General features: G+C 57.6%; 1 protein-coding gene and 2 non-coding genes across 3 annotated transcripts; 2 read left to right on the top strand and 1 right to left on the bottom strand.

Annotated features, from left to right (window-relative positions):
* The first annotated feature begins 7,064 nt into the window (after positions 1–7,064).
* On the top strand, positions 7,065–7,147 carry TRNAL-CAG (transfer RNA leucine (anticodon CAG)). The gene has a single exon. It is a non-coding gene; the product is annotated as a tRNA-Leu (tRNA).
* Positions 7,148–7,287: 140 nt separating this feature from the next.
* Positions 7,288–7,370, bottom strand: TRNAL-CAG (transfer RNA leucine (anticodon CAG)). Its single transcript has one exon. It is a non-coding gene; the product is annotated as a tRNA-Leu (tRNA).
* A 1,194-nt stretch (positions 7,371–8,564) lies between these two features.
* PLLP (plasmolipin) lies at positions 8,565–13,180 on the top strand. Its single transcript, XM_074152575.1, has 4 exons — positions 8,565–8,687; positions 11,743–11,916; positions 12,333–12,452; positions 12,532–13,180. The coding sequence occupies exons 1-4, from the start codon at positions 8,565–8,567 to the stop codon at positions 12,643–12,645; spliced, it is 531 nt and encodes a 176-aa protein (XP_074008676.1). The 3' UTR covers positions 12,646–13,180.
* Positions 13,181–13,989: the final 809 nt, after the last annotated feature.

The following is a 13,989-nucleotide window of genomic DNA, read 5'->3' as shown; positions in this document are numbered from 1 at the left end:
ACTGTTTGTTACAGTAGGTTTGTTTTCCTGAAAATCAGGTGGTGACTGGGGAAAAAGGAAAAGCCAGTGAGACTTAGGAGGCTGTATGTGACCTGGAAGAAAGACATACCAGAGCTGATCAAATGAGAATGCTGATGATTTCCACTGCATGGTCTGTTCAGGAACTCCCAAGACCTCAGGAGTTGGCCTTAATGGAGCAGGGAAGCCCAGCACCCCTGGTAGCAGGTATTACCACCATTCTTTGCTGTCCACCACGGTCTCTGTCCCAGAGGCTTGCTGGAAAGAGGAAGCAGAAACACCTGGCTTTTGGGAGGGCCCAGCCGGTCTTGGTCCTGCAGAGACGGGCTGACACAGGACTCCAGCTCCGGATATATGATGAGATTCTCTTTCCCCTGCTAATGCTCCCAGCAGGGTGCTGTGGCCCAGAGAAATCCAGAACCAACCCAACGTCCTCCTTTCTCCTGGCCAAGGCAACTCAAGAGATGGTTCCTTAGAGCCAAAAGTGGCCTCTCACTTTGGAGATGCCCTTAGCCTATGCTTAATGTAGAGCTCTCAAGCCATTAGTCTAATAAGGGACAGAATTAAATGACAGGGGATCCAGAAAATCAGTTTGCTACTGCATGACTTTGAATTTTCTCACATTAAAGAAAAAGGCAGGAAATGAGGCTGGGCTGTCTGCAGCCAGTGTCTCCACAGGGGAAGGAACAACTTCTGTCTGGGAAGTATTGACCCGTGTGGGGCTTGTGTTTTTAAGAAACTGCTTTACATAGAAAACATTTTCAAAAATAGCAGAGAACATCATGTAGGCTTTCACTTCTCTGAACACAATGGCTTCCTCCTTCCTTGTGAACAAGAAGAAATCTGGGCTCCAGCACACAGAGCAAAATGCTGATGCCCTGCATTTTTGCGCAGTGAGGCAGCCCCATGGCTACCGGTCACCATCCCATGCCAGCCAAGCTGTGGGACACGGCTTTTTCCCCAGCAGCATCACATCTGAGCTGCGAGTGGGTGGCTGATCCCAGTGGGAAAGGTGCATACCTGCAGTGGGAACTGGTGCCTCTCCTTGGCAGCCGGAGCGGCCAGAACTGAGGACAACTCGCTCTGCAACTGTCCCACGGAGACTGCCAAGGAATGCAACGGCTGCTGCAAATAAACACGATTTAAGTTGTTTGAAAATACTGTGTGCAAAGAAACAAACACAGAGATGGTTACTTTGCAACACACTTAAGCTCTTCCTAAACAGAGAAGAGTCACTTGTCCACCACAGAGCGACACAGCCACCAGGCACAAGCTCGTCCCTAGGACAGGGGACTGGGACGGGTCTCCTGGGGAGATGTGCCTGGCTGGCACGGATGAAATCGGGCAGCTTTGCAGAGAAGGGGAAGGAGCGTGCTGGGACTCCGCCAGCATGGGCTTGCCTGAGCACATCGGGCCCCTGGCTCCTGCTAAGTCCCTACGGAGCTGGAGACATGTCCTGGTGTCGCAATCCTTCTGTGCTACAGGCCCCGAAGGCAACGTTTCCGTGGAGCTGGCATGATGGAGTGTCAGATGATCCCCCAAAAGGTGGCCTCTGATCACTGCACTGCAGAGAAGGGTGGAGAGAGTGGGAGCAGGTCAGGACAGGCACAACAGCAACCTCGGTGTGCCACAGGAGACCACAGCAGCCACGGGAGCTGCTGCCAGGCTGCTGCCTCAGCCCAGGGTGGCCTCCCCTCCTTCACATCCTGGAAGGGGTCCTGCCGGGGCCACTGTGGGAACAGGCAGAGGATGGGGTGCAGGAGAAGTGCCATGGCTCTGCTATTTCACCTCTGCCAGAGCCCAGGACCAGGCTAGTGCCCGCTGCCCTGACTGAGGAAGAGGATAAGGGATGCACCTCTTTGCAGCACCCACAGTCGCTTCCCCCATCCCTCCCTCCCTCCGCAGCAGGAGCGGAAAATCCACGTGCCAGTAACCCGTTGTCCAGGGGGACTCCTTTTCCTGGCAGGAATGGCCAGGTCCTGACCCCAGCCCTTCGGTCAGGGGTGTGGGGAGATCCCACCTGCCCCAGCCCTTCAGTCCCATCCAACAGCACACGTGGTCCAGGACAAACATCACCTCCCCACATACCTGCTTCCCACTTCTCTATCAAACATGTTTACACACGAATGCTGCCAGTCTCCAAGGAGGGAGCTTACCAGAAGCAGCTCTGTTTAATGCCTTCTCGGAAAGGCTCCCCTCTTCCCATCTCCTTAGAGAGAAATGGCTTCCCATCTCTTCAGAGAGAGATGGGAAGGCTGTGCGCCTTCCAACACCATCTGCAGGACCTGTTTGACACAAGCTTATTGTTCAGCCGTGATGGTGGGTGAAGGAGAAATCCAGAATACCTCTCCCATGCAATGCTGCTGAGGCTGACCCCTGAGGGTGTCTCCATGAGAGCCGGTGGTGCCTGGGCAAGCCCCGAGGGGCAAAAGGAGCTGCCACGTGCACTGCTGTGACCCACTAGGCATGGCTGCGCTGGGGCCATTGGCACCCCCTGACCTGAGCTGAGCCCTCCCACCCCACAAGTTTTCCCATCCCAACCAGTCTCCTACAGAAATGGGACGTCACAGCCCTCCAGACCAGAGCGGTCACTCCGCTTGTTCAAGTGGTTCTTTCTGCTGAGTCTCAGCCACGCGCCGAGCTCCTGACCGGTGCCCAAGGACACAATACGAGCGGCAGCAAACAGCCCCAGGAGCCCGCAGCGCTTCCAGCGCCCAACAAGCCTTTACATGAACCAGCACAATGAACGCAGGCTGGGCAGGGAAACACACCCCAACACATGCATTTCTCTGCCCAGGCTCTTAACCCTTTTCAAGTTTTGCTGGTCAACTGAGAGACCTGGGAGACACCAGACCCTCTCCCTCTCCCACCCTAGCTTTTCTGCACCCCATGTTGTAAGAACAGGGTGTCTCTTTCTCCTCTGCTTTTGCCCAGAGCCTCCACGTTTCTGCCAGGTTTCAGTTATAACCCCACAAGTGACCTGCTCTCTCCCCAGCTTCATCTCAGGGAAGCAGGCTTTTGCCTTTTCCAACCTTTCTTTCTGGGAGCATCGTGCCTGCCCCCCCACCCGAAGCAAGAGTTCCACAGGCTCCCAAGGGGCTGTGGGGTGTATTTTTAGGGTCAATGCAGCTGTGTAACCTCCTAACAGAGCAACAGGCTACAAATGCTGGGCATTAGCATTTCGGTGTTGGCTGGGGATCATTAAAAAGGGGTTGCTGGGGATAAGGATAAAGGAGATTTCTGGCCTGGGCCATGATTCCTCATATCAACCCAAGCAGGCAGCAGGGGTGAGCTGAAGAAAGCAGAGATGAGGCACGTTTGGGATTCAAAATGCTATTTGGGAAACAAACTGCCCCCAGGACAGAGCCAATCTCAAAGCAGGGCAGGTGACCGAAGGCAGCCCTGCTCACACGCATGTGCCAAAACCAAGCGAACCGTCTGCTACCAGAGCTGACGTGCCCCTGCCCCTTCTTGCTGAGCTGGACACGGCCCAGAGCCTTGCCCGGGGGCACCCTCCATGTCCAGCCCCGGCCCACCCCTCCAGAGCACCACGGCTTCACCCGCTCCAGGCCAGTGGGGCAAAATTTGGGGAACAGCCCAACTGTAAGCAGTGAGACCTCTCCCAAGGACCCCCCCGAACTGTGACAGACAGCTGTGATGGGGGAGCACCGGCAAGTGCTCGGGAAGCTGGGAGTGCAGCCGGACCCCGTCAGTCCCCCAGCCGCTGCCCACAGACATCCGCCGAGAGGAAAGACCCGCAACAGATGCACCGCTTCCCCTGGGCACCTGTGGGATGGCTGATAACAAGCAAACCCACCCAAAGTGCCCCCAGCCAGGGCCCCTCACTGACCCCGCCAGCCTGGAGGTGACAGGGGCCAGGAGGAAGGGACACATGTCCTTTCCTGCTCTTTGAAAGGGTCCCGCTTGCCCCAAGGAGCTCACACCCGGCTCTGCCCCCGGGGAAGGCTCCTGCGAGGCTTCCTGAGCTGGAAGGGGACGGTGCAGCAGACAGACAATTGCTGCAGCAGACAATGCCATCACGCAGCGGTTATTACTGCCTCAGCCAAACTATCCACACTAAAAATTGCTGTTTCCGCCCCGGAGTTAATTAGCAAAACCCTCTGCCCTGCCAAAGTGTCTCCACAAGGACTTCCCCTACTTGGACCCTCTTATGGCTGGACCAGAGCTCCCCAGCAGCAACCTCCCTGTGGGTCCTGGGCACCTCCAGAGGCTGGGCTTCTCCCATCGAGGAAGAGTGGGATCTGCCGGGACAATCCCAGCCCGTGGAGGTCCCAGGCTCCTGCTGACCCCACTCCTGGAGGGGGCACGGGGAGGAGATGATTTCAGCGCTGCTCGATCATTTCCTGCTGGTTGAGATGGAGCTCGTGGCCACAGATAAACATCTCCCCTCTAAGGCCGCCAGACTTTCACTGCAGGACAAAAGGGCTGACTGAAAAGTTAAAAAAAAAAAGCTTTCTCCACTGGCTGTTTATGTCGCTTTGGATGTGGCTTTTTCCCTTTCCGCCTCCGCCCCCCCATTCACTTCTCCCTCGCCTGGCTGCTCTCCCAGTTTGCTTTCCCAGCTCATGCCAAGATGGCCAAGAACAGCTCCTCTGAGCCGTACCCAGGGGCAGGCAGGGTAGGAGGCTGCAGGCAGGCTCAGAACGGATCTTTCCTCGAATTCCCAGCTAAAGTATTTCAGGGAAAAGCCATTTCTGGGAAAGGCTGAAGTCAAGCCCCTGGGGAGCGTGTGTCTGGCAGCCAGACCCGGGCCCCAGTCTCCCTCTGGGGCTCAGCAGCGGTGCGGGGGGTTCAGCTGCAGCAGCTCCAGGTGTCCCAAATCTGGGTTATACATTGTAAGCTTTTATATTTTACAAAACTTGATTAATTAGCATACTGTACTTAATCATTGGCGGCTCATGATTTCACAATAAGCTTCTACTGGCTACTCATATTCTCACTTTGAATTAAAGGTGTAGCACATTTGTAAACCACTGCGTGTGCTCATCCAGGAGGCCTGTAGCTTGAGATGTGGAGGTGTGGTTTTCACCTTGCCATGAGCTAAGTTCATTTAAAGGACACATACTTTTTATTTCCAACGCTTTGTAACAACCAGCAACTTTGCATTTTTAAAGGACTGCCCCAGTTTTCCCAAGTTAGGGAAAGTTTCTTTGATTGCCCAAGGTCTTTTCTTTCTTGGCAACACCTTGTCTGCTTTGCCTTCATCACAGCTGGGATGTGCAACCAAGACCGCGCGCCACCTCCCGTCCCAGTACGGTCCAGTCCCATGTTCCACATGTCCCGGCACCTCCTTCAGTCCCCTACCAGTCCTCACTTCTCCACAATACGTGGTACCACCAATAAAACCAATATTAAATGAACTCCAGAGAAGCAGTGGGAGCTGCCAAGAGCTGCTGAGAGGATTTGTGTTTTTCAGCAGAGAAATCCCAGCGCTGACTTCTCTGCAACTGGCCTGCATAGAGAAGAGTTGTCTCCTTCATCACATCCTCAGAGGGACACCGTTGGTTATTTCTGGTCCCTTTTCTAAACCAGAAAATAAGCAGGTGTACAACGTGGAGGGTCATAGAATCATGGAACCACAGAATGGTTAGAGTTGGAAGGGACCTAAAAGACCATCCAGTCCCACCCCCTGCCCTGGGCAGGGACACCTCCCACCAGACCAGCTTGCTCCAAGCCCCCTCCAACTTGGCCTTGAACCCCTCCAGGGATGGGGCAGCCACAGCTTCTCTGGGCAACCTGGGCCAGGCTCTCACCACCCTCACAGCAAAGAAGTTCTGCCCCAGATCTTATCTCCATCTCCCCTCTTTCAGTGTCAAACCCTTCCTCCTCCTCCTATGGCTCCCCTCCCTGATCCAGAGTCCCTCCCCAGCTTTCCTGGAGCCCCTTGAGGGACTGGAAGGGGCTCTAAGGTCTCCCCGGAGCCTTCTCTTCTCCAGGCCTCTGAACCCCCCCAACTCTCTCAGCCTGTCCTCACAGCAGAGGGTCTCCAGCCCTCCCAGCATCTCCGTGGCCTCCTCTGGCCCTGCTCCAACAGCTCCATGTCCTTCTGCTGTTGGTGGCCCCAGAGCTGGAGGCAGCACTGGAGGGGGGGTCTCCCCAGAGCGGAGCAGAGGGGCAGAATCCCCCCCCTCGCCCTGCTGGCCACGCTGCTGGGGATGCAGCCCAGGGTGCGGGGGGCTTTCTGGGCTGCCAGTGCATGTTGCCGGGGCGTGTGGAGCTTCTCCTCCACCAACACCCCCAAGTCCTTCTCCTCAGGGCTGCTCTCCATCCAGCCTGGATTTGTGCCTGGGGTTGCCATGACCCAGTGCAGGACCTTGCACTTGTCCTGGTTGAACCCCCATGAGTCTCCCATGGCCCACCTCTCCAGCCCGTCTGGGTCCCCCTGGATGCCATCCCGTCCCTCCAGCCTGTTGGTGTCTCCTCACAGGGCCCCGGTGCTGCGATGGCGGCCCAGCACAGGACGCTGACTCATGCTTCCCACCGTTGTGCAGTCACTCCTGGTCCCCCCCGACGCCCCGTCCTGTCCCCGGCCCTGGAGGGACTTTCCCGGGCTGTTTCCCGGGACGTGGAGGCGATGGCAGCGGGCGACCTCATGATTTATCTGCCTGCGCCGCTTCCCCGGGCACGGCCATGGCGGTTTCCCACCTGCGCGGGGCGCGCCGGTTGTGAGACCTGTCCGGGGCAGGGACAGCAACTTTATTCTGCCTTTGAGGAGCTTTTTGCCGGCGGGGAATTTGTCACAATCTCCGAAGGCGCAGACGGCGTGAGGCACGGACACCCCCCCGCGGCGCCGCTGCGGCCTGCGCGCAGCAGGGCCGGCGGCCCCTCGCCCCCTCGCCCGGCGGGAGGCAGGCGCGGGCCCCCAGCGCCCACCGAACCGCGGAGAAGGGGTCAGGGGGAGCCCAACCGGCGGCATCCGACGCCCGCCGGTCTGCCCGGGGCCCCCCGGGGCGGGGAGGGAAGGGCGGCAGGGCCCGGCGCAGCGGCCCCTCGTCTACCAGGGGCGGAAAAAAGGTTTCAACGCTGTCAGGATGGCCGAGCGGTCTAAGGCGCTGCGTTCAGGTCGCAGTCTCCCCTGGAGGCGTGGGTTCGAATCCCACTTCTGACAAGCTGTAAACCTTTTGCGGTAGAACCTCCTTTTTACCTTTACCTTTAATTACTTAATTGGTATTAAGTGCGGGGTGTGTGGTTTTTTTAATCTCCTCTTCCAAGCCAAAAAGCGGCCGCCGGGCGGCGCAAAAAGGACTCTGTCAGAAGTGGGATTCGAACCCACGCCTCCAGGGGAGACTGCGACCTGAACGCAGCGCCTTAGACCGCTCGGCCATCCTGACCCGCCGCGCGCCCCGCCCGCGCCGCCGCTTTCCTCCGGCCGCCCTTGGCCGTCCCCCCGCGGCCGCCGCAGGGCCGTGACCGGGGCAGAGCGGGTGTCGCCTCCCCGCCACCGGCCGGTCAGCATCGCCCCGCTCCTGGGAGGGCGGTGGAACCCACCCCCGGGCAGGTGAAGGCCAGGAGCAGCCATGAGGAGGAAACCAGCTCGATACACTTCTACAGTGGACTGATGGGCCCGGCAGAGGAGGGGAGAGCAGCAGGTACTGTCTGCCTGGACTTCTGCAGGGCCTCGGACACCATCTCCAATAAGATCCTGCCAGACAAGCTGTTCAAGCTGTTGGTGTCCGGGCATGAAGTCTAACTGGAGACCAGTCACTAGTGGTGTACCCCAGGGGTCAATACTGGGTCCAGTCCTGTTTAACGTCTTCATTAATGAACTGGATGATGGGGCAGGGCACAACCCCAGCAGGGTGGCAGGTGACACCAAGCTGGGAGGAGTGGCTGATGCTCCAGAAGACTGTGCTGCCATCCAGAGGGATCTGGACAGGCTGGAGAGATGGTCTGACAGGAACCTTCTGAAACTGAGGGTGGTGAGAGCCTGGCCCAGGTTGCCCAGAGAAGCTGTGGCTGCCCCATCCCTGGAGGGGTTCAAGGCCAGGTTGGAGGGGGCTTGGAGCAACCTGGGCTGGTGGGAGTGCCCAGGGCAGGGGGTTGGTGTAGGTGGCCTTTGAAGGTCCCTTCTAACCCAAGACACTCGGTGGTTCTATGATTCAACAAGGAGACGTGCAAAGTCCTGCCCTTGGGGAGGAACAACCCCAGGCGCCGGGACACGCTGGGGACCAGAAAGTGGGCCGGGGCGCTGGTGGACACGGGGCTGAGCGGGAGCCCACGGGGGACCCGCGCTGCCCCGGGCAGAGCAGAGCCAGGGGGTGTCGGGGCGTCCCGGGTCACCGGGCGCAGTGCCGGGACCCCGGTACGAGGGGCACGGGGTGGCGCGGGAGGGACCGCAGCATCTCCCCGGTGTGGGGGCGCCGGGGCAGCCGCGGGGGCTCAGCCCGGCCCTCCCCCAGCCCTGTCCCGCGGCGCGGGGACGGGGAGGACCCACTGGCGACACCCGGGGGAGGCGGCGGGGCCGGCCCCGCCCGGGGAGGGGCGGGGGCGTCTCCCGGGGCCGTCCCGGTGCCGGTGCCCGCGGTATGGCGGGGCTGCCCGGCGCCCCGCGGACCCGCACCGGCTCCCCGGGACCCTCCGCCGCCCTGCCCGTCCTGGACGGCGCCTTCCTTCTCTCGCCGCTCGGGGGGCTGATGGTCGCCCAGGCCGTGAGTACCGGGGAGGGGGCACCAGGGGAGGCTCGGCTGCGGGAGCGGCCGTCCGAGCGCATCACCCACCTCCAGCGCTTGTTTCCCTCGCCCTGGCTGGAAACAGCTTGGCTTCCCTTTGGCTGCCATCTCTGCCCCATCCGCGCTCTCTGACCCTAATTAATCTCTAACCCTGATTAGACATCCTGAAACCCCCTCACCTCCCCCACACCGCCTTCTCCTTCCCTCTCCGAAGCCAGAGGAACATTTGGCTGCCTGTCCTCACACCTTTTCCCTGTTGTAACTCGGTGTAGCTCCCAGTGCCGGGCACGGGCCGATCTGCACAGGCATCCCTGCAGGGCACCAGCCAGTGGGTCCCATCCTGGCAGGATCCAGGCAGGCTCTATGAAGCATGGTGGCCCTTACCGAGGTGTGTTGGGGTTGCTTCTGGGGTGCCCACAGGACTCAGCCCTCCAGGTTGCCCTCCTTTGGCAGCCAGGCTTTGGTGGCTGCTCTCAAACAAACCCAAAGGTCTTTGCACCATCAAAACCAGGCAGCAGCATCACCTCTCCATTGCTTCAGCATCGGAGGTGACTGCAGAATAAACTCCTGCTGCTGCTCTGCCCTGGGACCTTGAGTGCAAGGTGCGCACGTAGGGGTGGGAGTTCAGCCGCGTGTGGGACCACCCCTGACCTGCCCTGATGTCTGCCCATGGTGCTGCCCCACTGCTGGAGGGAGCCCTTTTGCTCATCCCCTCTCCCCAGGGCAGCGCTATGGGGCGCAGCAGCAGGACATGCCCTGAGCAGCTGCTGTGAAACAATCATAGAATCATAGAATGGTTTGGGTAGGAAGGGATCTTTAAAGGCCATTTAGTCCAACCCCCCTGCCATGGGCAGGAACATCTTCAACTAGACCAGGTTGCTCAAAGCCCCGTCCAACCTGGCCTGGAATGTTTCCAGGGATGGGGCATCCACCACGTCTCTGGGCAACCTGGGCCAGAGTCTCACCACCCTCAGAGTAAAGAACTGAACTTCTTCCTTATATCTAATAATACCTTCATAAACATCTGGCATAGACCTGGCTCCATGCTCCAGATTTCGTCCTCTGGGCATGGCTGAGCTGGTTGTGACACGGAGCAGATGCTCGGGGAAAGGTTAGGGAAGGATGCTGCCAGGGGGTGTCTTGCAGGAGCATCAGGAAAGAAAGATGGAGCCAAGATCAGCAGATGAGACCCATCAACCCCACACCCGGTCCCACCTCTCCAGCCCATTGCTGGAGCTGTCCCATTAAACACACTCGCGCGGCTCCATCCAACAAACCCCACTGCTCCCCAGAACCTCTCTCCTAAGGGTTCCTGCTCTTCTCCCCCTGCAGCCGGAGCAAGGCAGCTCGCACATGCTGCTGGAGCACACCGGGCTTTTTCCTCTACATGTTTCTCCCCAACGCATGTTTTGCAATCACGAGTGTTAGAAATGGACGTGAGAGACAAGGAGGCATTGTGGGGGCAGCCCAACACCAGGGCGTTGTACTTGGGCAGGACAAAGGCCGTTGTGTTTCTTCAGTGACAATGAGAGATGCCGGCTCACGCAGGAGCAGAGTGGCTTTTCCAAGGAGCCCTTTTCCTCCCCACCGGTGGGAGGCAACTCCGCTGTTCCCCTGACAAAGGGGAGGTGAGCACAGGAGCCGGGTGGTGCTGTGGCTTCACCTGGCTCTGCCCAAAGAGACCCCAACCCCAGGTGGGAACTAGAATATGTCATGGCTGCATCTGGAGCACGTTCTCACCCCAGCCTTGCTGTGGGCTTCTCCTCAGGGCATTTGGTTGTGCTGGGAAACGTGGAGGGTGCAGGGCTGGAGCCTCCTTGCTCCCCCCAGGAAGTGGTAGGAAGGCTCCCTCTTCTGCTCTCATCCAGCTGGGAGGTGATGATGGACGGTGAAGCAGAGCGCCCCAGCACTCCGGCGGCTGCCAGAGCCCCATCTCCATTTCCCGGCTGTGGTTGAGGCTGCAGAACAAACAGGGCAAGTCACAGAAAGCACCATCTGCTTTGCAACAGCCTTACTTTTTCCAGGCCCCATTGCTATGTGCTGGTGTCTCATCCTCTGCTTGCTCCATTGTGCGTTAGAGGCTTTCTAAATAAAAATGTACCTACATACTTGCTGCTCCAGGGAGTTCCCTGGGGAGGGGGTGGTGGAGAAGCAGCTGCTCCCTGGCCCCATCGCTGCGGGCGAAGCAGGGCAGCATCTCCTCCAGAGTCCACATATCAGGGGTGGACACGGCACAGGCAGGGGAAAGAGAAAAAATAAGAATAAATGAAAAGCCACCCAGGCTGGGCTCTTCCCTCCCTGCCTGCCAGGGACCTGCTCCCTGCCACCGCCTCTGCCCTGCGGCTGTGCCAGGGAGGCTGCGGGGAGGGCAGAAAACAGCTTTGCTCTGGATCTGCTTATTTGTCCTTGAGCAGACCCAGAAACAGACCTACCTGGTTTTTTGTGGATTTCTCTGCAGGCAAATGGTGCTGCAAATGCTATGCAGCTAAACCTGCTGACCGGGGAAAGGTGAGCCCTAGAAGGTGTACGTACGGGAGATATAAACCAGACCTAACCGAACCATGGAGAGAAGCTGAGAAACTTGCCTTTTCTTTTTTAAATGATGCTGCACCAGGGGGAGATCAATGCTGAGCTGGAGTCCCGGGAGCTGCCACGTCCAGCTCTCATCCAACCTGTGAGATGTCCCTAACACTGAGCCAGCACCTGCACAGAGTGGCCCTGGGCACGGGGGCTTCTTGGTTGAGAAGGGACCTTTGGTGATGAGGATGCTTAGGTTGCACCCGTCCTGCCTTGCAGGACACCCCTGTACCGGCTCCTGGGTACAAGCCCATCCCCGAGCAATGAGGGTCCCAGGTGGGCAGCCCATCCTGAGCTGTCCCCAGGAGGCTGCTCTGCGGCTCTCACGTTCTCTGCTTTGCCAGCACCAGGGTGACACAACAGCCATAGGTGACAGTGAGCCTGGGCTCACGGGCGATGAGCCACTTTCTACCTGCAGGAACCACCACCTGAGCACTTTCCCTGTGTTCACCCGCAGGTGCTCGGCTTACTGGTGTGGGCTCTCATCGCCGACACAACGTACTACCTCCACGCGGCATACGGCTGGGTGATGTTTGTGTCCATCTTCTTCTGGATATTAACAGTCCTTTTCTTCGTGACTTATCTCCTGCAGCTTCAGCTGAAGTTCTACGTGATCCCCTGGCCGCTTGTGGTATGTAGCTGAGAGGGAGTGAAGAGGGGAAGCATCCTGGGGAGATGTTCCAAGAGGACCAGGGCTTCAGGCTTTTCTGGGCTGATGCAACAGATTCCCCCACGCTTAGCACAATGACGTTGTTTCATTCTGCCTCTCAATTGCTTAGAAATTTTTCAAAACAGGGAGCCCTGTGTCAATCCAGACAGTTACAGCCACCGCATCACCGCTGCCGTTGTGGTGTGAAACCTCTCTGTGCGACCTGGGGTGCATCTAATGAGATGTTAACTTGAGGTTTGGTCCCAGTGTGAGGGGCTGGATCCTTTTCCTCTGGTTTTCCTGGGGAAGAGGAAGGAATGTGAAACTGAACCTTTTGCTCATCCCAGCATGTACGAGTCTGAGCCCAGACCTCACAACCTCCTCTTTGCCTTCCCCAGCTGATGATCTTCAACGCTGCAGCCACCGTCCTGTACGTCACTGCCTTCATAACGTGCGCGGCTGCCGTCCAGCCTACATCCTGGCGGCAGTGGGACTACAACCGGAGAGCCACGGCGTCCGTAAGTAGCAGTGGGGAGATGAGGGCCACGGGGCTGGGGTGGCCACCGCACTTAGACATGGGGTGTGCTCCTCTTCCAGTTCTTCGCCTGCCTCACAATGATCACCTACGGGGTGAGCACCTTCTTCAGCTTCCGCGCCTGGAAAGGGCTTGGCAGCAATGCGGCCACCAGCCAAGTGACTGACCACGTGTAAGGAGCAAACAGCAAAGCCCAGCCATGGGCCACCCTGGGTCAGCTCATGCCGGACTCCATGGCTCGGAGCCTCGCGTGCCACCAGGTCTCATTCTGGGACCAGCCTGTGCTGGCAGCGATGGTCAGTACCAGGTGGCGTGGATGCTGCTCTGGGATCTCTGATGATGCTTCCAGCTGACGTGCCCACAGCACAAACCCACCAGCACCGTCACCAACAGCCTTGCTGGGAGGACACGGACTTGTTGGAGGCTGAGGCTTCTGCTCGTCCCTGGGGTTCATCCAGATCCTCACTGGAGCAGCTCTGCTGAGGGGGCTCAGCCAGTAGTTCGCACACTTCAGTACTAAAATTCACTAAACCAAGCCCAGGCTCCTGTCTCTGGCCATTCGCAGCTACAGTGTAATTGCAATTAACGCGATAGATAAGCAGCAGCGTAGCTGGGGGATGTAGGCTAAGCAAAGGAAAACGTCTAAATTCATCCTGTATTGATTTCTAAAAATGGAAGCACAAATTTTATGCTTTAAATAAAAATCGTGCTAAATACAGTACTGGAGTCTGTCAATAAAATCTCTGTCTCGTGAGAAGGCAGGACACATGGCACGGCACGGTCAGTGCCTCGGGAGAATGCAGAACCACGCTGCAGGCGACAAATTCACCTTTTATTTCTTGGGGACACGGGTTGGCATTTATCAGAACTAGAAGTGGGTCCTAGCCCAACACAGAAACTTCTTCCTTCACACCCTCCTCGCACAAGCAAATAAAAACAGGTGAAATGGGTTCAATTTATTTCTGGATATTTCTGCCCAGGAAAGCTGGTGCCCAGTGAGCTACACGGCAAAATTTACCACATGCTCTGCATGGGAAAAGTTTTAACAGCTTGTCTACAGGGGATGGGAAATTTAACTGCAGCAGTGGACGGTGTGAATTGAAAAGGAGTGGATAAAATGTTAGCCTCGGGCCAATCTGCCTTTGTTTGGTTTTCAGTGAGCTAAATCAAAGGTCAGGTCTCCACAACTATGAATATATATATATATATATATGTAAATCAGTAACATTAAGAAAATGAGCCTCTTCTGGCATTGTTATGACAGTGTTAAAACTCTTCAGATGTGAAGTCAGACTTGCCCACAGACAGTCCATTATATAGAGAAATTTAACCTGCTTAAAAAGCCCCTCTGCCTGATGGAAGATGCATTGAGGCAGGGATGAGCTACCCTGGGAAAAGCAGCTGAGAGAGAACACAGGCAGAGGAGAGCGGCATGAGGGCAGAAAGGAATCACAGGAGACACTGAGACACAGGTCCCCATCCAAATAAGAATTCATCCCCAACCCTGCCTTGTAGCCTCG

This window comes from Numenius arquata, chromosome 8 (assembly GCF_964106895.1).
Source record: "Numenius arquata chromosome 8, bNumArq3.hap1.1, whole genome shotgun sequence".
Taxonomy (NCBI): domain Eukaryota; kingdom Metazoa; phylum Chordata; class Aves; order Charadriiformes; family Scolopacidae; genus Numenius; species Numenius arquata.
This window is presented reverse-complemented; position numbering and strand designations above follow the sequence as displayed.

Bases quoted from the DNA above. Each gene is read 5' to 3' on its own strand.
- PLLP (XM_074152575.1), top strand. From the start codon at position 8,565: ATGGCGGGGCTGCCCGGCGCCCCGCGGACCCGCACCGGCTCCCCGGGA. The intron at 8,688-11,742 runs GTGAGTACCGGG...GTTCACCCGCAG, and splicing joins GGCTGATGGTCGCCCAGGCC to GTGCTCGGCTTACTGGTGTG. The intron at 12,453-12,531 runs GTAAGTAGCAGT...CTCCTCTTCCAG, and splicing joins ACCGGAGAGCCACGGCGTCC to TTCTTCGCCTGCCTCACAAT.